General features: G+C 48.8%; 1 protein-coding gene across 2 annotated transcripts in view; it reads right to left on the minus strand.

Moving 5' to 3' along the window:
* Positions 1–19,712: 19,712 nt before the first annotated feature.
* Positions 19,713–23,660, minus strand: part of LOC147124763 (thioredoxin-like) — a 65,218-nt gene continuing 61,270 nt past the window's right edge. For both annotated transcript variants that reach the window (XM_085992838.1, XM_085992826.1), the window contains exon 5: positions 19,713–19,920. In XM_085992838.1, the coding sequence (XP_085848964.1) occupies positions 19,858–19,920 (63 nt within the window). In that variant the 3' untranslated portion in view covers positions 19,713–19,857. The remainder of the gene's footprint in view (positions 19,921–23,660) is intronic.

The raw sequence follows: 23,660 nt of genomic DNA on the forward strand, positions 1-23,660 counted from the left end.
TTCCTACCCAGTCCGGGTTTTACCTCATGCACATTCCCCTTAGGTGGGTGTGCATCGGTTCCCCTACCATTTTTATAGGCTAGAGTCAACTGTCTGATCACCGTAAGTTCGGTGGTCTGGGGGTTCTTGGGGTCGAACCAGACTTCTGCCTTGGCCCGGACCTGTGGCAAGCTGTTCGCTACCAGGCAACGGAGCGAATGGGCCAGGGGACCCCTGTTCAGGAACCCCCGGTTCGGCGTCCCCGGACAGGCTGTGAAAGCCTGCGGGGTTTCCCCTGCGAGCTGGACCGTCTTCTCCACACGGGAGAAAGGACTTCCCTCATTTATCCCCATAGTCTCTAGAACCGCATCTCTGAGCTCCTCGTACCCGCTCTGCCCCCTCTTACACTCGTCAGAGAGGGATTGGAGGAGACTACTCTCCAGGGAGAATAGCAGCATCTTGGCCTGCTCAGCGCTATCGCAGTCATTGACGCTGTCTGCCTGCTCTATGTCCCTGAAGTGAATCGAGGGGTCTCCCTTTTCGGACAGCTTCGGGATATGGTTGACCATAGCCCTAAGCTGTTGGGTGCTATAGGGTAATACGAACTGGTTTTGGAGGGGTCCCTCGTTGTCGCCATTGACGGGTGGGCTGAACCTCCGATGCCGTGCTGGGCACATTGGTCCCGGCTCCGACCTCCCTGGTGGGGGTTGCTCCACCTCCGCTTCCACCTCTGGCTCCACTCCCCCTTGCTGCCAGACCTCGCTGAAACTTGGCGCTACGGGTGGTGGTCGTGAAATCTCCTGTCCCTCAACCGGGTCGTCCCTGGGCACTACTGGTAACATTGGAACTGTCCTCCCCTCGTTCCCCATAAAATCCACCTGACCTGCCTTTGGGCTTATGAGGCACACCATGCCTTTTGCCTTCCTGAGGGCCCAGCTCAGATTTTCTATCCGCTCTTTGCAGGGGCCGTGGTCTGCCTCCTCAAACCCCTGTTCGCTCGCTAGCTTGTAAGCGGCCTTTACCTCCCATACTTTCTCTTCCTGTTCCCTAATCTGCCTCGTCAAGCGGGCGTTCTTCTCCCGCAACCTTAACTCATTTCCCTTGGCCTCGGTGACTTGGCACCGTAGGTATTCCAACTGGGCCTTATGTTCTCCCATTAAATGCACTCTCTCCTGATTCAAGGCCTGCAATGCTATCAATAACTTCTCCCCTGCTAGAGTCTTATCCTGGATCTCCAGGGCTGACTCCCTTAACTCGGCTGCCTGTGCTGCAATGAGCCTGTCCAACAGCTGGACTTGCTTTTTGAAACACATCAGCCAGACTGCCTTCTCTAAGGACTTCTTGTGTTCATTTCCCTCTGTCCACTTAGCTGCTGCATCTACCGGATGCCCAGCCCTTAACAGAGTGGTGATCCACTTCTTAGTGATAGTCACCTTGCTAAACATATAATCAGAAATCCTTTCCTCCATCATGGTTTGCTCATCCGAACCATTGTCTACTGTATCGCAACCCTGTTGCCGGTGTCCTGCCGTGGTCGCCATTTTCTGTAGGGGGTGGCGTGTGGCATGTGCGCCCAGTCAGTTATGCCCCTGACTGCCTATGAGCGGTTAGAATCGCTCCCACACCCCTGGGTTCTAGACACCGGACTTAGGTACAGGCGGCGATACAGAAAACTCGAGTAGACAAGTGGTTTGGTGTAAGAAAACCAAGATTTTATTAAAAACAGTCTTATGAGAAATTACTGATAGAAAAAATTACAGGCATAAACAATAACTATACTTATACATTGAATGGGGAACACACGGCACATCGAGGGAAAAACAACTACTTTAACAATCCCCTTATCCTTATCCCACCCCTATGCCTAACTAGATTAAGCTATGAGGGGCCATTCATGCTCACCAATCCAAGCCTGTTGCTTTAACAATTGCGAGTTTTGAGGTTTGGGCTTCTGTCCTCTGGGGTACTCCATCGCCACGTGGTCTCAGGGCGCGGTGCTGGAGCTGTTGCTGCGACACACCTTTCCTCTCCTCAACGACCGTCGTCGTCTCGTCGCGATGGGTTCTCTTCTTCTCCCTTGGGCGGTCGTGGGCGGTAACGTTGCGTCAGTGGGACGGTTGGCAATCTTACTGCTGGTTTGATTTTACTACCCAAGCGTCAAATGCCAGTATATTCGTTATGGTGTGGACACCTGCGTTTAACGCCTGCTTAATCGCAGTGTTTAACTAGCCAACTTAGTTTCACTGCCCATATATTTTCTTCCCCCAAGCGCCAGCTTATAACTAGGCGCTCGGTCATGATTAGTGCGTCTTCTGCTGCCCTTCTCTGCTCTTGTCGGGTCTTTACCTTTTTCTTCGTCTCGCCTTATCTCATCTCGTTTCGTCTGCCCCTTTTTGGTGGCCCGTGTGTCCTGTATAACTTTGGACTCGGGTCTCGTTCCCCTCTCCGCGATTGGTATGGATGTCCTTAGTTGCTTGCATAATGCGGGGAGCGAGAAGACAACCCGCCATGAAGCCAGGGCAGGAGTACGAGCGGCAGCAGCCCAAGACCAGGCAAGACGTCAGAGTCAAGAGAGCGATTGCTGCTGATGGGCCTACAATTATACTCTTTCCGATGGCCCTTATCTGCGTGCCAAATCAGGTCAGACTATTGTTTAACTTTTGGCGGGCTGTTTTAAATGATTATACCAATCTAAGTTAACTGGTTTTAGATGGCCGTTTATCGCACCTGATGGCCCGATGTCCAGGCTGTGTTGTCATCAATGCATTTTAATTGGCCTGTGCAGCCTTGATGGCTTCCTTAAGCTGTTTCTGATTATTTATGCGGACAAACTAATGGCCTTATGCTTAGGCCTAACTGGGTTGAGCTGTTTTGATCTGACGTAATGCATATTCAATGTTTGCCTGGCTGTCTGGCTCTTCAAACACAAAAGTCCTTTTCACAGAAATGCATTTTAAGTTTTGATTTCCCAAAGCTGCTTGTTCTGTGCTGCAGAGTCCAAGCTTGTAAAATCTTACAGGCTTTTGGTCACGAGGTGCGGACGCCATCTTTTGGGTACCCCTTTTAAATTGTCCATACAGGGTCCCTTTTATTAATAACCTTGGGGGAATGTGGGAATTTTGAGAACCTTACATGTATATTAATTGGACGAGGGTGTACAGGGCACAATTTCAAAATTTGCAGATGATACAAAACTTGGAAGTATATTGAACATTGAGGAGGAGAATGATAGACTTCAGGAAGACATAAACAGGCTGGTGAAATGGGTGGACACGTGGCAGATTAAATTTAACGCAGAAAAGTGTGAAGTGATATATTTTGGTAGAAAGAATGAGGAGAGGACATATAAACTAAAGGGTACAATCCTAAAGGGGGTGCACGAACAGAGAGACCTGGAGGTATATGTGCACAAATCGTTGAAGGTGGCAGGGCAAGTTGAGAAAGCAGTTAAAAAGGCTTACGGGGTCCTGGGCTTCATTAATAGAGGTATCGAGTACAAAAGTGTGGAAATTATGATGAACTTGTATAAAACACTGGTTTGGCCCCAACTGGAGTACTGTGTCCAATTCTGGGCACCACACTTTAGGAAGGATGTGAAGGCCTTAGTGAAGGTGCAGAAAAGATTTATGAGAATGATTCCAGGTATGAGGGACTTCAGTTACGTTGATAGAGTGGAGAAGTTGGGGTTGTTCTCCTTGGAGCGGAGAAGATTGAGAGGAGATTTGATAGAGGTGTTCAAAATCATGAGGGGTCTGGACAGAATAGGTAGAGAGAAACTGTTCCCATTAGCAGAAGGGTCGAGAACCACAGGACACAGATTTAGGTGATTGGCGAAAGAATCAAAGACGACGTAAGAAAAATCTTTTTTACGCAGTGTTTAAGATCTGGAATGCATGGCCTGAAAGAGTGATGGATCAGACTCAATCTTATCTTTCAAAAGGGAGTTAGATAAGTATCTGAAGGGAAAAAAATTGCAGCGCTACGGGGAAAGGGCGGGGGATTGGGACTAGCTGCGAGTCGGCATGGACGCAATGGACCGAATGGCCTTCTTCCATGTTGTAAACATTCTATGATTCTATGATTCTAACCCTCTGGGAGAAGAAATTCCTCCTTATCTCAGTCCTAAATAGCCAACCCCGTATCCTGAGACTCTGACCCCTAGTTCTAGACTCTCCAGCCAGGGGAAGCAGCCTCTCTACATCTACCCTGTCAAGCCCTCTAAGGAGAGTGGTTCTGTTACTGGACTAGTAATCCAGAGGCCTGGACTAGTGATCCAAGAGACGTGAGTTCAAATCCCACCACGGCAGCTGGGCAATTTAAATTCAGTTGATTAAATATATCTGGAATAAAATGCCAGTATCAAGGGATTAATACAATTGTAATGAAGGATATTAGCTCTGCTGATGTGGAATCTGTATGGGTGGAATTGAGAAATACTAAGGGGAAAAAACATTAGTGGGAGTGGTATATAGACCTCCCAACAGTAAGGTGGAGGTTGGGGTGGCATTAAAAGGGAATTAAAGAAGCGTGCAATAAGGGCACAGCAGTCATCATGGGTGACTTTAATCTACATATAGATTGGGCCAACCAAATTAGTAACAATACTGTGGAGGAGGATTTCCTGGAGTGTTTACGGGATGGTTTCCTGGACCAACATGTCGAGGAACCAACCAGAGATCAGGCCATCTTAGACTGGGTATTATGTAACGAGAAAGGATTAATTAGCAATCTTGTTGTACGAGGCCCCTTGGGTCGGAGCGATCATAATATGATCGAATTCTTCATTAAGATGGTCCTCAATTTAAATAAAGGAAACTACGAAGGTCTGAGGAGCGAGTTGGGTAGGATTGATTGGGGAATGGCACTCAAAGGGTTGACGGTGGATAGGCAATGGCAAACATTCAAAGACCGAATGGTTGAGCTACAGAATTTGTTCATCCCAGTTTGGCATAAAAATAAAACAAAAAAGGTGGCTAACAAGGGAAATTAGGGATAGCATAAGATCCAAGGAGACGACATATAAATTGGCCAGAAAAAGCAATAATCCTGAGGCTTGGGAGCAGTTTAGGATTCAACAAAGGAGGACAAAGGGATTAATTAAGAAAGGGAAAATAGAATATGAGAGTAAGCTAGCAGGAAACATAAAAACTGACTGTAAAAGCTTTTATAGATATGTGAAGAGAAAAAGATTGGTGAAGTCAAGCGTAGGTCCCTTGCAGTCAGAATCAGGGGAATTTATAATGGGAAACAAAGAAATGGCAGACCAACTAAATTCATACTTTGGTTCTGTCTTCACAAAGGAGGACACTGTAATGTATGTATCTTTAAGGGAGAGAACTACTTTTTAGTGATCTGTACACTTAGTTCTAGAGTAACCCTCATTCAGTAAACACCTGTTGTACCGTTTCTCCTGCAGTTTGTGTCTTATTATACACAGACACAACATTGGCGATGAGCAGATTTGAACCTACCTGCAACTCTGCATCACCTCCCAGGGATTCGCTCCTGGAGAACAGTGGAAGGAGGTCGAGTCCAGAAGCACGGGCGTCAACCACGGGCAACCGCCCAGTCATCCAGCAGAGATTTGAGCATCGCAGGGGAGGCTGTCGAGAGCCAGGCTTGGCTTTCCAGTCACAGTGGTCCAGCGAAATTGGCTGGCAACAGGTACTGCGCAGACCCTTCCTAGACAGCGGCGGCTAGAGCTGACCGAGCGGCACAGAAAAAGGCCGAGCAGCATCGACGGGGGAGAGAGAGAGGGCAGAGCGCACAGGGCATAGCCAGTGTTCAGGACTGAGCAGCGTCAATGGGGAGAGAGACGAGAGAGAGCAGAGCGCAGCCGGTATTCAAGGGCCAAGCAGCGTCAACGGGGGAGAGAGGTGCGCAGGAAAACGCGAGGCGCTGCCATTGCCATGAAGACCGCAGAGAGCGGCATTGGCAGCAGCGCAGGAGCAGCATACGAAACCCACAAGGCATCGCCATTTGCCACGAGGACCGCCGAGAGCGGCGTTGGCAGCAGCGCGGGAGATGCCATTTTAAGTCGCAGCGGGGAAGAAAGGAAAGCACGGGAGACGCCATTTTAAGCCGCAGCGGGGAAGAAAGGAAAGTGCGGGAGACGCCATTTTAAGCCAGTCTAACCACACCCAAAAATGCCAAAGAGTGGCAGTATCACAGCGTTCGACAATGAAGTCGAAGATTGGACGACATATGTCGAACGCATAGAAGTATACTGCAAGGCGAATGAAGTGCCAGATGACAAGAAAGCGCTGGTATTGTTGAATTCAATGTGTGGAAAAACGTATGGCTTACTACGAAACCTAGTAACCCCAGAGAAGCCAGTAGAAAAGGATTTTGAAAACATAGTGTCAATCCTACAGGACCACTTAAACCCCACACCGCTGCTGATAGCAGAAAGATTTAAGTTTAACAAAAGGAACCAGCATAAAGATGAAAGTAATGCTGAGTATTTAACGGAACTGCGCAAGCTATCGAAACACTGCCAGTTTGGAACGGAACTAGCAGATACTTTAAGGGACAAGTTTGTGTGTGGGCTTCAAAGTGAAGGAACCAGAAACGGCTTCTATCAGAAAAGGATCTTACGCTGGACAAGGCTTTCAGCATTGCAGTATCACACGAAGCAGCAGCACGGGGCGCTGCAGAGATACAACGGAGACCGCAAGAATATGGCACAAATGAAATGTCATACGGAACAGTGAAGTGCTATCGCTGCGGCAGAACAACACATGACCATAATGATTGCTGGTTCAAGGACAAAGTGTGCAGCCAGTGTGGAGAAGTAGGACACATAGCAAGAGTCTGCAGGTCGGGAAAGAAAACCAGCAGCAAGAAATCTCCACAGGAGAAGTACAAGAAGGTACATAAGGTGACGGAGAGTAGTTCAGACGAACAGAAAAGTGTTACAGACTCCGCAAGCAAGGAGCTGGGTTGTCTGAAACTACATAATGTGATCAAAACGGAGGATCACCAAACTATCTGGGTCACGCTCAAGATAGCAGGAGTCCAAGTGAAAATGGAATTGGACACAGGATCAGCCCTAACAGTCATAAACCGAAGGGACTACAAGCGGCTATTCTCACATATATCCTTGAGAGATACAAAGATTGTCTTGAAGACGTACACAGGGCAAAAAGTCTACCCCAAAGGAAAAATAAGGGTGAACGTTATATATAACGGCAAGGAAACACCAAAAATGGACCTATATGTATTGCCAGATGGAGGACCACCACTACTAGGACGTGAATGGATCCGGAAGATACAGCTAGATTGGCATTCCATACAAGCACTGACTGTAGATGCCAAAAAGGATGACGACGTCACACCTGGACGACTGTCAAAAATGCTAACTGACGCAAAAGAAGTGTTCCAGCAGGGACTCGGAACACTAAATGGCATAACAGCGACGATCAAAATAAAGGAAAATGCAAGCCCAAAGTTTTTAAGGCCAGACCGGTACCTTATGCGATCCGCCCAGCCATCGAAGCAGAGCTGGAAGGTTTGGAACGTTCAGGAGTACTGTCCAAAGTGGACTGGAGCGAGTGGGCTACACCCATTGTTCCTGTAATGAAGAGGTCATTGAGTAATACACCTGGGGAACCAAAGAAGGTTCGCATCTGTGGGGACTTTAAGGTGACAGTGAACCCAATCCTTCACACTGTACAATATCCGCTTCTGCGGATTGAAGATATTTTCGCCTCGCTATCTGGAGGGAAACGCTTCACTAAGATTGATCTGGCCCAGGCGTACCTGCAAATGGAGGTAGAAGAAGCCTCGAAACTGTACCTCACGATCAACACTCATAAAGGTCTCTACCAATACAACCGGCTGGTGTTCGGGGTAGCATCAGCACCGGCTATTTGGCAAAGGGCAATGGAACAAGTCCTACAAGGGATTCCAGGGACCCAGTGTTATTTGGACGACATCCTGGTCACGGGCGAAAATGAAAGTGATCACCTCGCCAACCTGGAGCAGGTGCTCACTTGATTGAAGGAATATGGGCTCCGAGCTAATCACCACAAATGCGAGTTTTTCCAGAAGCAGATCTCGTATTGTGGCCACGTTATTGATAAAGAGGAGTTACATAAGTCCCCTGAAAAGATTGAGGCAGTAGTCAAGGCTCCAGCACTGGAAAATGTGTCACAACTGAGGTCGTTCCTCGGGCTGGTGAACTACTACCATAAGTTCTTGCTGAATTTGTCTACAGTACTACACCCACTGAACACCCTACTGCAAACGGGGGTACCATGGAAGTGGAGTGACGAATGTAAACGAGCTTTCCAGAAGAGCAAAGCATTAATCATATCAAAAGAGGTGTTGGCTCATTTCAACCGAGCACTACCAATTCGGTTGGCCTGTGATGCATCACCCTATGGCATTGGAGCGGTGCTGTCGCACAAATTCCTGGACGGCTCGGAGAGGCCAGTAGCCTTTGCGTCTCGGTCACTAACCTCAGCCGAGCGTAACTACGCCCAGATTGACAGGGAGGCCCTCAGCCTAGTGTGGGGAGTGAAAAAGTTCAATCACTATCTGCACGGGCAGAAGTTCACCTTGCTGACTGACCACCAACCACTTGTCTCCATCTTTAATCCTCAGAAGGGCGTTCCGGTGATGACTGCGCAACGGCTACAAAGATGGTCCCTTATTCTAGGGGCGCACCAATATGAAATTGAGTATAAGGGCATGAAACAGCATGGAAACGCTGATGGGCTATCACGCCTGCCACTGCCTACTGCGGAGGAAGCACCAGCAGTGGATCCTGTCGAAATATTTCATTCGACTATAATTGAATGCTTGCCAGTAACTAACGCTGGTATAGAGAAGGAGACCTGAAATGACCCGACACTGTCTCGGGTATATGATTTGACGGTGAAAGGATGGCCAGCACATGGCGACTCACTGTTGCCAGCATTCTCATCCAGAAGAGAACAGCTGTCAGTATGCTAGGGGACCTTGATGTGTGGATCCCAAGTGGTAATTCCACCCAAGTTAAGGGAGAGAGTGCTCAATGAGCTTCACGAAGGTCATCTGGGAGGGGTGAAAATGAAAAGCCTTGCTAGGGCTTATGTGTGGTGGCCGGGGATCGATCAGCAAATCGAGGACCTGACAAAGCTGCTCAGGATGCCAGAAAGTCCAAAATGCACCACCACATGCCCCTCTACACCCATGGGAGTGGCCCTCATCTCAATGGCAACGGGTGCATATTGATTTTGCTGGTCCATTCATGGACTCAAAGTTTTTAATAGCCGTGGATGCGCACTTGAAATGGCCTGAGGTGATCAAAATGTCCTCCGCCACTACGGAGAAAACTATTGCAGTCCTACGGACCATATTTGCCAGGAATGGCTTGCCAGAGCAGATTTGCTCTGATAACGGACCACAGTTTGTGTCCGAAGAGTTTTGAAGATTTATGAAAAGGAATGGGGTAAGGCATTACAAATCCGTCCCATATCATCCAGCCACAAATGGATTGGCTGAGAGGTTCGTACAAACCTTTAAAAAAGCAGTAAAGGCCATGTGCAATGACGACATTCCACTGCAGCATAAGGTGGACAATTTCCTGTTAGCCTACAGAAATGCGACACATGCAGTCACCAACCAGGCCCCGGCCATGATGTTCTTTAACCGAAGGTTGAGATCTCGTCTGGATTTGCTCAGACCAAATGTACGAAGAGATGTTGAGAGTAAGCAATTCCAGCACATCAATGAGAAGCCGAGAAGGAGCTTCAATGTAGGACAACCAGTCTTGGCCCGCGACTACCGAACAGAGAAATGGCAACCAGGAACGATATGCACACAGCAGGGGCCACTAATGTACACAGTGGATGTTGGGGAGAACATTGTGAGATGCCATGCTGACCAGATCCTAGAGTCACAGGAACAAGTCAACCCTATGTCTCGGCCATACGTACCTGGTGAGGAACCCGACGTACAGGTCGCATCTACCTCAGAAACAATAGCATTGGAAGCTGATGAATCAACTGACGACAGGGTGCTAGAATCGCCTCTGCACCAAGAGCGAGACACTCGGGAAAGGCGTTATCCAGAAAGAATCAGGAAGCCTCCCCAAAGACTGAATTTATAAATAGACTATTTTCAGCTAATGTTGCATGTTAAAAGTGTTAATTGTAATGAGTTTGATATTTAATTGTTTTATGAGTGTTATGGTACTGTTGATCTAAAAGGGGAGGAATTATAATGTATGTACCTTTAAGGGAGAGAACTACTTTTTACAGCTCCTGTATACTGTAGTACCGGCAGTGACCACACCTCTATATAAACCCTGAGTAGTGATCTGTAAAGTTAGTTCTAGAGTAACCCTCATTCAGTAAACACTTGTTGTGCCGTTTCTCCTGCAGTCTGTGTCTCATTATACACAGACACAACAGACACAAATAACCTCCCAGAGATGCCGGGGAACATAGGGTCTGACGAAAGGGTGGAACTGAAAGAAATCAGTATTTGTAGGGAAATGCTTTTGGGAAAATTGATGGGACTGAAGGCCGATAAATCCCCAGGGCCTGACAATCTACATCCCAGGGTACTTAAGGAAGTAGCCCTAGAAATAGTAGATGCATTGCTGGTCATCTTCCAGAACTCGATAGACTCTGGAACAGTACCCATGGATTGGAGGGTAGCTAATGTTACCCCACTATTCAAAAAAGGTGGTGGAGAAAAAGCAGGGAATTATAGACCTGACATCGGTAGTGGGGAAAATGCTAGAGTCTATTATAAAAGATGTAATAGCAGAGCACTTGGAAAGCAGTGACAGGATCAGACAAAGTCAACATGGATTTACAAAAGGTAAATCATGCTTGACTAATCTACTGGAATTTTTTGAGGATGTAACTGGTAAAATAGATAAGGGAGAACCAGTGGATGTGGTGTATTTGGATTTTCAGAAGGCTTTCGATAAGGTCCCACATAAGAGATTAGCGTGCAAAATTAAGGCACATGGGATTGGGGACAAGGTATTGACTTGGATAGAGAACTGGTTGGTGGACAGAAAGCAAAGAGTTGGAATAAATGGGTCGTTTTCCGAGTGGCAGGCAGTGACTAGTGGGGTACCGCAAGGATCGGTCCTAGGACCCCAGCTGTTCACAATATATATTAATGATCTGGACGAGGGAATTGGATGTAATATCTCCAAATTTGCAGACGACACAAAGCTGGGTGGGAGGGTAAGCTGTGAGGAGGATGTCGTGAAACTCCAGTACGATTTGGACAGGTTGGGTGATTGGGCAGAAAAATGGCAAATGCACTATAATGTGGATAAATGTGAGATTATCCACTTTGGTGGCAAAAACAGGAAGTCATAAATTATTATTTGAATGGCAATAGATTGGGAGAAGGGGAAGTGCAAAGAGACCTGGGTGTTCTTGTGCACCAGTCGCTGAAGGTAAGCATGCAGGTGCAGCAGGCGGTTAAGAAGGCAAATGGTATGTTGGCCTTCGTAGCAAGAATGTTCGAGTACAGGAACAAGGATGTCTTGCTACAGTTGTACAGGGCCTTTGTGAGACCGCACCTTGAGTACTGTGTGCAGTTTTGGTCGCCTTACCTGAGGAAGGACGTTCTTGCCATGGAGGGAGTGCAGCGAAGATTCACCAGGCTGATACCTGGGATGGCAGGAATGACGTATGAGGAGAGATTGTGTCGATTGGGCTTATACTCACTGGAGTTTAGAAGATTGAGAGGGGATCTCATCGAAACCTATAAAATTCTGTCAGGCCTGGACAGACTAGATGCAGGAAGGATGTTTCTGATGGCTGGGGAGTCCAGAACCAGGGGTCATAGTCTAAGGATAAGGGGTAAGCCATTTAGGACTGAAATGAGGAGGAATTTCTTCACCCAGAGAGTGGTGAACCTGTGGAATTCTCTGCCACAGAGGGCGGTGGGGGCCAGTTCATTAAATATATTCAAGAAAGAGTTGAATATATTTCTTAAGGCTAAAGGGATCAAGGGATATGGGGAGAAGGCAGGGACAGGGTACTGAATTTGGATGATCAGCCATGATCTCATTGAATGGCGGAGCAGGCTCGAAAGGCCGAATGGCCTACTCCTGCTCCTATCTTCTATGTTTCTATGTTTCTATGTAAAGGTGACCATGAAACTACCAGATTGTTGTAAAAACCCATCTGGTTCACTGATGTCCTTTAGGGAAGGAAATCTGTTGTCCTTCCCTGGTCTGGCCTATATGTGATTCCAGACCCACAGCAATGTTGTTGACTCTTAACACCACCACACGGACTGCAGCGTTACAAGAAGGCGGCTCACCACCACCTTCTCAAGGGCAATTAAGGATGGGCAATAAATGCTGGCCTTGCCAGCAACGCCCACATCCCAGGAACGAATAAAAAAAAATGTTATTGAATAAATCTGTTAACTTGATTACAAAAAAAATCTAGGCTGACACTGCAGTGCAGTACTGAGGGAGTGCTGCACTGTTGAAGGTGCCGTCTTTCAGATGAGAAGTTACACCCAGGCCCCGTCTGCTCTCTCAGGTGGGTGTAAAAGATCCCATGTCACTATTTCGAAGAAGAGCAGGGGAGTTCTCCCCATTGTCCTGGCCAGTAATTGTCCCTCAATCAACATCACTAAAACAGATTATTTGGTCATTATCACATTGCTGTTTGTGGGAGCTTGCTGTGCTCAAATTGGCTGCTGCGTTCCCTACATTACAACAGTGACTATACTTCAAAAATACTTCATTGGCTGTGAAGCGCTTTGGGATGTCTGGTGGTCGTGAAAGGCGCTATATAAATGCAAGCTCTTTATTTTCTTTTACCCAATATCCATTCTCCTCAGCAATGAAATGAGGCAGTATCAGATAGTTTTTAGTGGAGTGATTATTTGGAGGAACAAATTTGACATGTTATACGCATGGGGGCAAAGCTTGAAGACCATCCTGCCGCCCACCGGAGCCATACACGTGCACTTGATCCTCAAACCGGTCGCTGCTTGCGCAGTATGACATATGCGAGAGCTGGAAGTGGGGCCTGCCGAACCACATTGCTGAGCCTAGAGCCTGAGCTTGAGACCAGAGCGGCTGTTCTTGCTGACTGCCTTGCCTTGCCTGCTGCTGGAGCCTGAGCCTGCGGGAGTCTCTAGAACTGAACACTGTGCAATCATCAGTGAACATCCCCACTTCTGACCTTATGATGGGAGGGAAGGTCATTGATGAAGCAGCTGAAGATGGTTGTACCTAGGACACTGACCTGAGGAACTCCTGCAGCGATGTCCTGGGGCTGAGATGATTGGCCTCCAACAACCACAACCATCTTCTGTTGTGCTAGGTATGACTCCAGCCAGTGGAGAGTTTTCCCCCGATTCCCATTGACTTCAGATTTGTGGCACAACACACCTGATCACTCCAAGTGTATTGGAACATTAATGTCCTGTGTGTTGGATTCATAATCTAGGCTGACTCCTCAGTGCAGTGCTGGGGTAGTGCGATATTTCAGGAGCGGTATCCCTGTGGATGGGACATTTAATGAACGTTTGTCTTTTTACCCATGTTCAGGCATATGTTGAAATTCCCACAGCACTAGAACAAGAGCGAGCGGATCCCTAGGACATCTGTTTTAATTTAGAATTTCGGGAAACTTGCACAGGACGGCAAAACCTTCCTTTGCGTGCATGAGAGGGCAGTGTCACTGTCAAGAACTTCATGTGAGGATAAAGCTGGATTTCTGGGAGGTGAATAGCAGAAGAGTTAATGCTGGCACAATTCATCCAAAGGGAAAGGTCACAATTCTCTATGGGTATTTATAAAATACTGAATATCAATTTTACTGAGCAACTGAAGGACTCACAATCTTTTGTCACTAATATCAATAGGTATTTTGGGAAAGCTATTTATTTGCTGGGCTGGGGGTGTAAACTGTAGAAAGCTCGGCAATTATGAAAGTTTTAGGTTAAAATTAGGAAACTTCCATTTCGTGCCTATTACTGCGATTTCCCCAACCTCGGCGGCTCCATGGCGGGCGAGGTCTGTGGCGGGTCCCGACTCCGCTGTTGGCTCCAGCCCGCTGTGTAAAATGATTTCCCCCTGATTGGGCTTGTAAAGCCCTGCCCAATGCGTTTCCCGGCCAATTGAAGGAAGTGGGTCTGATGACGACATTTGATGACACATCATCAGCCGGTTTCCTTAAAGGGACCATGTGCAAATTTATTTTGACATTTGTGCTCTCAGTGTTCTACAGCACATGACTCCATATGCTTATGGAGGGAGTCACAGCACGCAGGGAGGTTCTCTTCCCTTCTCATGGGCGGAAGAGACCTCCCCAGGAGACTAACGCAGCCTGGTTGCACATTGCACAGGTAGGCACATCAGGGAGGTTGTCAGGAGGACCAGGCTGCAGTGGCCTTTCAGTAGATCATGAAATGTTACAGCAAAGCCACACTCAGCCTTATCCTGCTGTGCCACTCATCACATCCCCATCACTGTGCCTTCCCTACCCTACTCCTGCACATCTTTACTCACACCAGCTTACCTTGCACCTCCACCCATCGCTCTCTATCTACGTTATCACTTTCCCATCTCACTAGCCACCCCTCACACTTACCCTCATCCTACTGCAAGCATACCAACTGACAACACACAAGGGTAGGCACTTGAGTGTTTTATGCAATGTTCATGTAAAGTTACTGTTACTGTGGTGTCAAACATTGAAACCTTTATTTTCAACACTTTGCATTCTTGGACAGATTTGTGTGCACCTTTGGAAGTGGCTTAGTGAGTTGCAGTGAATGGTGAGACATAACGGTACCCCCCACAAGGGTGATGAGTCTGAAAGGAATGGCTTGGATATTGTAGGGATGCTTTATGGTGTTGGTGTGGGGTGGTGTCAATCTGGCACATCATGTGGCAGCCAGCATCAAGTGAAGTAAATGTGGCCATGGTGAGGCCATCCCTGATGTCATGGGCAGCAATGTGGTCAGGTGATGATGCCCTCTGTCCTGTGTAGCATCAGTTGATTGCGGAGAAGGTTGGTGTTGTTGTTCGTGCTGCTGGTGTGCCCGGTGCTGCTGGTGTTGGGGCTGATCATGGTCGGATTCTGAGGGCCAAGGTGACAGCGTGTAAATGGTTCCCATCCTGATGGAGTAGATACCAATTGAAGGTGAGATGACAGAAGCACTCTGTCAATGGTGAGAGAGGTTTCTGCAATGAGGTGAGCCTGGCTGGAGAGTTTGCTACAAAGGTTTGCAGCCTGTATAAAGCACAATCTGTCTTCCAAGGAGAGAAACCAAAGAGTCTCTGGGTTTGGAAAGTGTGCAGGTGTAAATTGTGAGCTTTTATACAAGTTTTAACGCTGTCACCAATCATCTGCTTCAATGGCCACTCAACCTCCACCTCAGATGAACAGACGAGGTCCAGGAGCATCGTGAAATCTGTGGGTGACCTGGTAAAGTTAAAAGGTGAGTAAAATATCACTGTTAAGGGCTTCTAAACCAGCCAATAATTGGCTCAATTGCCTCCCCTGCCTCTGCTGTTCAGATCTGTGCAGCGCTGACAGACCCGACATTTGGGAAAGGCGCGTGGCGACGGGTTGACAGCGGGGTCCTGACCCGCTGCCAAAAAAAACACATTTTCCCACCCGACCCGTCATCAAACGCGCCCGCTGACCCCCGAAAAACTCCCCCCTATGAGTTCTCATTCTCCACATGATGTGAGGCTGTTCTGTAAATGTGTATCTCTGTGATTTACGAAGTGACACAGACGTGGAAGTGAATACTTATAGCTCGATATACTTCCCAGGTGTGGGATGAGTACAGTGTTTAACACAGGCATCTGTAGCAAACTGTGGCATTTTGGGACTTTTAGCTTGAAGGTCTGGCAGAGATTTTGATTCAATTCATGTCATGACATCGCCTTAAAGGTTAGATTTGTCTCACAAAAGGTTAACACCCAAAGCATTGCAGGCCATTTCAATGTTGATTAGAAATGGGGACACCAGACAGGAAATTAGGAACCGAGTAGACCAATCAGCCCTTCGAGCCAGTTCCGCCATTCAAATAGATCATGGCTGATCTGCATCTTAACTCCATCTACCCACTTTGGTTCCGTAACCCTTAATAACCTTACCTAACAAAAAATCTATCGATCTCAGTTTTGAAATTTTCAATTGACCCCCAGCCTCAACAGCTTTTTGGAGGGAGAGAGTTCCAGATTTCCACTCCCCTTTGTGTGAAGAAGTGCTTCCTGACATCACTCCAGAATGGCCTAGCACTAAATAGGAACAGACATCAGATTGTTTAATAATAACAGAAAATGCTGGAAATACTCAGCAGCTCAGGCAGCATCGTGGAGAGAGAAACAGAGTTAAAGTTTCAGGTCGATGAACCTTCGTCAGAACTGGAAAAATTTAGAGAAGTAACAGATTTTTAAGCAAGTGTGGAGCAGGGAAGGTGGGAGGGGAGGAAAGAACAAAGGGAAGGTCTGTGATAGGCTGGAAGGCAGGAGAGATTAAAAGACAAAAGGGATGATGGTGCAAGGCAAAAGGAGATGGTCATGGGACAAGTTAAGAAACAAAAGATAACTCTAGATGAGGTGTAAATGACAATGGCAGAATGAATGACAGCTGCCACGTGAGAGAAATCAAAAAAAAAAATTAATATAGGGGCAGAGGTTATGGTCTGAAATTGTTGAAATTGATGTTGAGTCCAGAAGGCTGTAAAGTGCCTAATCGAAAGATGAGGTGTTGTTCCTTGAGGTCAGTTGGAACAGTGTAAGAGGTTGAGGATGGAGAGATCAGAGTGGGAGTGGACGGAGAATTAAAGTGACAGGCGACCGGAAGCTTGGGGTCATGCTTACGGACAGAGCGGAGGTGTTAAAGCGGTCACCCAATCTGCATTTGGTCTCCCCAATGTAGAGGAGACCGCATCATGAGCATCGAATACAGTATACTAGATTGCGAGAAGTTCAAGTAAATTGGTGTTTCACCTGGACGGAGTGTTTGGGGCCCTGGACAGTGGGAAGGGAGGAGGTAAAAGGGCAGGTATTGCATCTCCTGCGTTTGCACGTGAAGGTGCTAGGAGAAGGGGAAGGGGTGTTGGTGGTAACAGTGGAGTGGACCAGGGTGTCACGGAGGGAGCGGTCTCTTCGGAATGCTGAAGGGGAGGTGTTTTTAGTGATGGGATCATACTGGAGGTGGCGGAAATGGTGGAGGATGATCCGTTGAATGTGAAGGCTGCTGGGGTGAAAGGTGAGGACAAGGGGAACCCTATTGTGGTTCTGGGAGGGAGGGAAAGGGGTGAAAGCAGAAGTGTGGGAAATGGAATGGACATGGTCGAGGGCCCTGTCAACCACGGTAGAGGGGAATCCTCGGTTGAGGAAAAAGGAAGACATATCGGAAGCACTAGCACGGAAGGTGGCATCGTCAGAGCAGATACGGCGGAGATGGAGAAACTGGGAGAATGGAATAGAGTCCTTACAGGAGGCGGGGTGGGAGGAAGCGTAGTCCAGGTAGCTGTGGGAGTCAGTGGGCTTATAGTTGATGTTTGGCGATAGCCTATCCCCAGAGATGGAGACGGAGAAGTTGAGGAAGGGAAGGAAGAGTCGGAGATGGACCATGTGAAGGTGAGGGAAGGGTGGAAATTGGAAGCAAAGTGAATGAAATTTTCTAGTTAAGGGCGAGAGCAGGAAACGGCACCGATACAGTCATCAATGTACCGGAAAAAGAGGTGAGGGAGGGGACCTGAGTAGGACTGGAACAAAGAATGTTCAACATATCCCACGAAAAGGCAGGCATAGCTAGGACCCATGCGGGTTCCCATAGCAACACCTTTAATTTGGAGGAAGTGAGTGGAGTCGAAGGAGAAGTTGTTCAATATGAGAACAAGTTCAGCCAGGCGGAGGAGGGTGGTGGTGGATGGGGACTGGCTGGGCCTCTGTTCAAGGAAGAAGCGGAGCGCCCTCAGGCCGTCCAGGCGGGGGATGGAGGTGTAGAGGGATTGGACGTCCATGGTGAAAAGGAGACAGTTGGGGGCAGGAAACTGGAAACTATTACAGTGGCATGGAGGGCGTCGGAAGAGTCGTGAATATAGGTGGGAGGCGACTGGACAAGGGGCAAAAAAGTAGAGATAGGAAGAAATCAGTTCCGTGGGGCAGAAACAGGCTGAAATGATGGGTCTACTAGGGCAGCCCTGTTTGTGGATCTTGGGAAGGATGTAGAAGCGGGCTGTGCGGAGTTGGGTGACTATGAAGTTGACAGCCTTGGAGGGAAGATCTCCAGAGGAGATGAGGTCAGTGGCAGTCTTGGAGACAATGGCTTGCTGTTTGGTAGTGGGGTCATGGTGCAGGGGGAGGTAGGAGGAAGTGTCAGATTGTTTACTTCTGCAGGTTCCCATCACTTCCAAAGAGTGGGAAACACCACTCAGCAAATTGTCATCTCATCATTAAGGAGGTGTCTCCAACCATCAACGCAGGAGGTCTCCTTTGTTTACAGTTGATGGGGGTGAAATTCTACCCCTTGGTCACCAGCTCCCCTGATAATAATTCAGCTCCACTTTTAGATTGTAGAGATATTCTCTTCCATTCAGTAGAGTGCAGGTCAATGTAGATCCCTGTAGAACTAGTAAACACTCCTTTCCAGTCAGTGATGGAAGCTTCATCCGTGTGGTGTTAAACCTTGGCACCATGCTTTGCACTGTGTCAGTGCTCAGCGGGGCAACCCCCAGGCTACCTTTCCAATAGGGATGGGATTTCCAGGGAGGGATGAGGAAATTACCCGCACTGCTTAAAGGGGAGGTGCTGCAGACAGGGGATGCTTCACTTACAATCAAGCATCACTTTTAGATTGTGGAAATATTTCCATGTCCGTGCCCTGCTTTGGGGCTCCAGCAGGCGATGGTCTCGGTGACAGCCTCTTTTGTGAAGCGAAAGCGCCCGACACATTTCAGGTGGGGTAGGAGAAGTGCTCCCTGAAGACCCGCTGTGGGAATGGCCTCCTGTGCAGTGCCCTCCTCCTCTTCCCTCTTCTCCCAGGTGCTCCTGCTCTCTCCTGTCTTCTTTTCTGCTCCCCCTCCCCCTCCACCTCCAAAGGCAGGCCTACCACACCACCCACGACTGGAATAAACCAATAAGCCGACAAAAGCAATCCAGCAACAGCACAAAGTTGTTGCCAGAACTGACTTTGGAACACTGAAGCTCGCCAATACAGCCTAGGAGTTGAACAGTAGCCCGAGGACAAACCAGCATTTAAACCATATAGAGGGGAGGAGCCCTTTAAATAGCGCTCATACAGGGTTCTTGCTGAGTGTTAGCACCATGAGTTGTTGGTGAGTTTATCACATGGTCAGTCAGGCACTGGGCCAGACCAATTTCAATTTAAATTTTATAATGAGCTTCCTGAATCGTTCTGGCACAGCCCTGAACGCCTGCGGAGCAGCCTGATCCAATATGGTGGGCAATGCGGGACGGGCGCACGTGGGCCACCCGCCATATTGGACCCTGAAGCGTCCGTTTTATGCCTGGAAAACTGGCGCAGCCTGATCGAGGTGCTAGTCTGGTGCATTCTTGCGTACATTCCAGTTTCACTATAAATAATGAGCAGAGGAAATCTTTCCCTGTGCTTATTATGTCATTTACAAGTGGTGACCAGAAGAAATCTTGCTCTTCCCCCTCATCCCTTTATTGGTGGGCAAAAGGAGGGTGATCAAAGCATCGAGGATCTGACTATATAACATTTAGTGCCATTGTTCCACAGTTCACAGCAAAAACATTTTGGTAGCAACACATTTATTGTTTTACATACTTGGACCTGATCAATGTGGAATTATCACTTTTAATTTGCATTTTACTCCCATCCATTTTGTTTCAGAAGAGGAAGAGTCAAGAGAAATTTAAGATGGGACATCAACAATGGATCACTGCAACTCTATGATTTTATTCTTCAGTTTTTTCTCATCAGCTCCCTGTAATTCAGCTAACTGAAAAGGACAAAAATGATGAATAAAATTGGTTAAAAAAGTACATTCTATGGTAGAAAACTCTTACATAGCATTACATAGTACTTACAGCACAGAAACTGCCCATTCAGCCCAACAAGTCCATGCGAGTGTTCATGTTCCACACGAGCCTCCTCCCACCCTTCTTCATCTCACCCCATCAACATAACATAGAAACATAGAAGATAGGAGCAGGAGTAGGCCATTCGGCCCCTCAGCCCTGCTCCGTCATTTAATGAGATCATGGCTGATCATCCAAACTCAGTACCCTGTCCCTGCTTTCTCCCCATATCCCTTGACCCCTTTAGCCTTAAGAAATATATCTAACTCCTTCTTGAATATATTTAATGAATTGACCTCAACTGCCTCCTGTGGTAGAGAATTCCACAGGTTCACCACTCTCTGGTGAAGAAATTCCTCTTCATCTCTGTCCTAAAATGGCTTACCCCTTATCCTTAGACTGTGACCCCTGGTTCTGGACTCCCCCGCCATTGGGAACATCCTTTCTGCATCTAGTCTGTCTAGTCCTGTTAGAATTTTATAAGTTTCAATGAGATCTCCTCTCATTCTTCTAAACTCTAGCGAATATAAGCCCAATCGACCCAATCTCTCCTCATACGTCAGTCCTGCCATCCAGGTATCAGTCTGGTGAATCTTCACTGCACTCCTTCTATTCCATTCTCCCTCGTGTGTTTATCTAACTTCCCCTTAAATGCATCTATACTATTCGCCTCAACTACCCCTTGTGGTAGCGAGTTCCACATTCTAACCACTCTCTGGGTAAAGAAGTTTCTCCTGAATTCCTTATTGAATTTATGAGTGACTATCTTATATTTATGGCCCCTAGTTCTGGTCTCCCCGCAAGTTGAAAATTCTTCTCTACGTCTACCCTATCAAACCCTTCCATAATCTTTAAGCCCTCTATTAGGTCACTGCACAGTCTTCTCTTTTCTGGAGAAAAGAGCCCAGCCTAATCAAAGTATAACCTCTCAGTTCTGCTATCATCCTAGTAAATGTTTTTGCACCTTCTCCACTGCCTGCATATTGGCCCAAAAATTGCAGTCGGTGGTGTAGCTCTGGAGTTCACCGCCGACCTACGAAAAGAAGACAAACTTGCCTTGTGCGAAGCCCAGAACGACAACTTCGGCCGGAATTTTGCCGGTCCTCAGAGTGGAGGCGGGACCGCTGTCAAAATTGCAAAGATTGACAGCGGGTAGAGAACCTGCTGTCAACCCACCTCCAATCAATCTTCCCGAGTGCCGGATCCCCGATTTGCGCTTGGACCCGACACCTAGAGGCGGGAAGAGGGTAATACCCACTTACATGCCTGTTAACAGGTACTTGATACTTGTTAACGGGCTCTTTTTCAATTTTGCCGCTTCTGCCTCGGTTCCCCGACATCCAGACACCCCTTCTCTCTCTTTCTCCTCCTTCTCTCTCTTTCTCCTCCTTCTCGCTCTTTCTCCTCCTTCTCTCTCTCTATCTCCCCTTTCTCCCCCTGCCAAAGTTCCTAACCACCTTCCCCCCACCGCGCAGTCCCCTCCTCCCCAGTTCCTGACTTCTCCTCCTGCCAAATTTCATCCCACGGATTCATGACCTTATCCCCCCAACAAGTTCCTGACCTGCCAATGGACCATAGATGGGCACTGTGTGTGGCTCACGGATTAACAGGTATATTGGTATGAAGTGAATAGCAACAGTGGCACGACTTCCAGATTTTGTCCAGTCTTACCATCTGGATCACATTCTCACTCAACCCTCGCTTTAGACCAGGATCACGTTCTTCCACCATCCCCACTGTGCTCTCTGTACTTTATACCCCCCCACACAATTCCTGACCTTGTCACTCCTCTCTCCTCTTTCTCCCCTTCTCTCTCTCTCTATCACCCCTTCTCTCTCTCTCTATCTCCCCTTCTCTCTCTCTCTATCTCCCTTCTCTCTCTATCTCCCCCTTCTCTCTCTCTCTTTCTCCCTTCTCTCTCTCTCTATCTCCCCTTCTCTCTCTCTCTTCTCCCTTCTCTCTCTCTCTATCTCCCCTTCTCTCTCTCTCTATCTCCCCCTTCTCTCTCTCTCTATCTCCCCTTCCTCTCTCTCTATCTCCCACTTCTCTCTCTCTCTCTCTCTCTCCCCTTCTCTCTCTCTATCTCCCCTTCTCTCTCTCTCTATCTCCCCCTTCTCTCTCTCTCTATCTCCCTTCACTCTCTCTCTCCCCTTCACTCTCTCTATCGCTCTACTCCCCCTTCTCCTCTCTCGCTCTCTCCCCCCTTCTCGCTCTCTCCCCCACTCTCACTCTCTCCCCCTTCTCGCTCTCTCCCCTTCTCGCTCTCTCCCCCCCTCTCGCTCTCATCCCCCCTCTCACTCTCTCCCACCTTCTCGCTCTCTTCCCCCCCTTCTCGCTCTCTCCCCCCCTTCTCGCTCTCTTCCCCTTCTCGCTCTCTCCCCTTCTCGCTCTCTCCCTCCTTCTCGCTCTCTCCCCCCTTCTCATTCTCTCCCCTTCTCGCTCTCTCCCCCTTCTCGCTCTCTCCCCCTTCTCGCTCTCTCCCCCCTTCTCGCTCTCTCCCCCCCTTCTCACTCTCTCCCCCCCTCTCGCTCTCTCCCCCTTCTCACTCTCCCCCCCTTCTCACTCTCTCCCCCTTCTCGCTCTCTCCCCTTCTCGCTCTCTCCCCTTCTCGCTCTCTCCCCTCCTTCTCGCTCCTCTCCCCCTTCTCGCTCTCTCCCCCTTCTCGCTCTCTCCCCCCCTTGTCACTCTCTCCCCCCCTTCTCGCTCTCTCCCCCCCTCTCACTCTCCCCCCTTCTCACTCTCTCCCCTTCTCGCTCTCTCCCCCCCTTCTCGCTCTCTCCCCACTTCTCGCTCTCTCCCCCTTCTCGCTCTCTCCCCCCCTTCTCGCTCTCTCCCCACTTCTCGCTCTCTCCCCACTTCTCACTCTCTCCCCCACTTCTCGCTCTCTCCCCACTTCTCGCTCTCTCCCCCTTCTCGCTCTCTCTCCCCCTCTCGCTCTCTCCCCCACTTCTCGCTCTCTCCCCACTTCTCACTCTCTCCCCCCTTCTCACTCTCTCCCCCTCTCGCTCTCTCACCCCCTTCTCACTCTCTCCCCCTCTCGCTCTCTACCCCCCTTCTCATGCTCTCTCCCCCACTTCTCGCTCTCTCACCCCCTTCTCACTCTCTCCCCCTTCTCGCTCTCTCCCCCCTTCTCACTCTCCCCCCTTCTCACTCTCTCCCCACTTCTCACTCTCTCCCCCCCACTTCTCGCTCTCTCACCCCCTTCTCACTCTCTCCCCCCTTCTCGCTCTCTCCCCCCCTTCTCGCTCTCTCCCCCCTTCTCGCTCTCTCACCCGCTTCTCGCTCTCTCCCCCCCTTCTCGCTCTCTCCCCCCTTCTCGCTCTCTCCCCCCTTCTCGCTCTCTCCCCCCCTTCTCGCTCTCTCCCCCCCTTCTCGCTCTCTCCCCCCCTTCTCGCTCTCTCCCCCGCTTCTCGCTCTCTCCCCTCTTCTCGCTCTCTTCCCCCGCCTTCTCGCTCTCTCCCCTCTCTCGCTCTCTCCCCCCCTTCTCGCTCTCTCCCCCGCTTCTCGCTCTCTCCCCCACTTCTCGCTCTCTCCCCCGCTTCTCGCTCTCTCACCCCCCTTCTCACTCTCTCCCCCCTTCTCGCTCTCTCCCCCCTTCTCGCTCTCCCCCCCTTCTCGCTCTCTCCCCCCCTTCTCGCTCTCTCCCCCCCTTCTCGCTCTC

The sequence above is a fragment of the Somniosus microcephalus genome, chromosome 1 (genome assembly GCF_052327205.1).
Source record: "Somniosus microcephalus isolate GS21.2 chromosome 1, FLI_Smic_1.0, whole genome shotgun sequence".
NCBI lineage: Eukaryota > Metazoa > Chordata > Chondrichthyes > Squaliformes > Somniosidae > Somniosus > Somniosus microcephalus.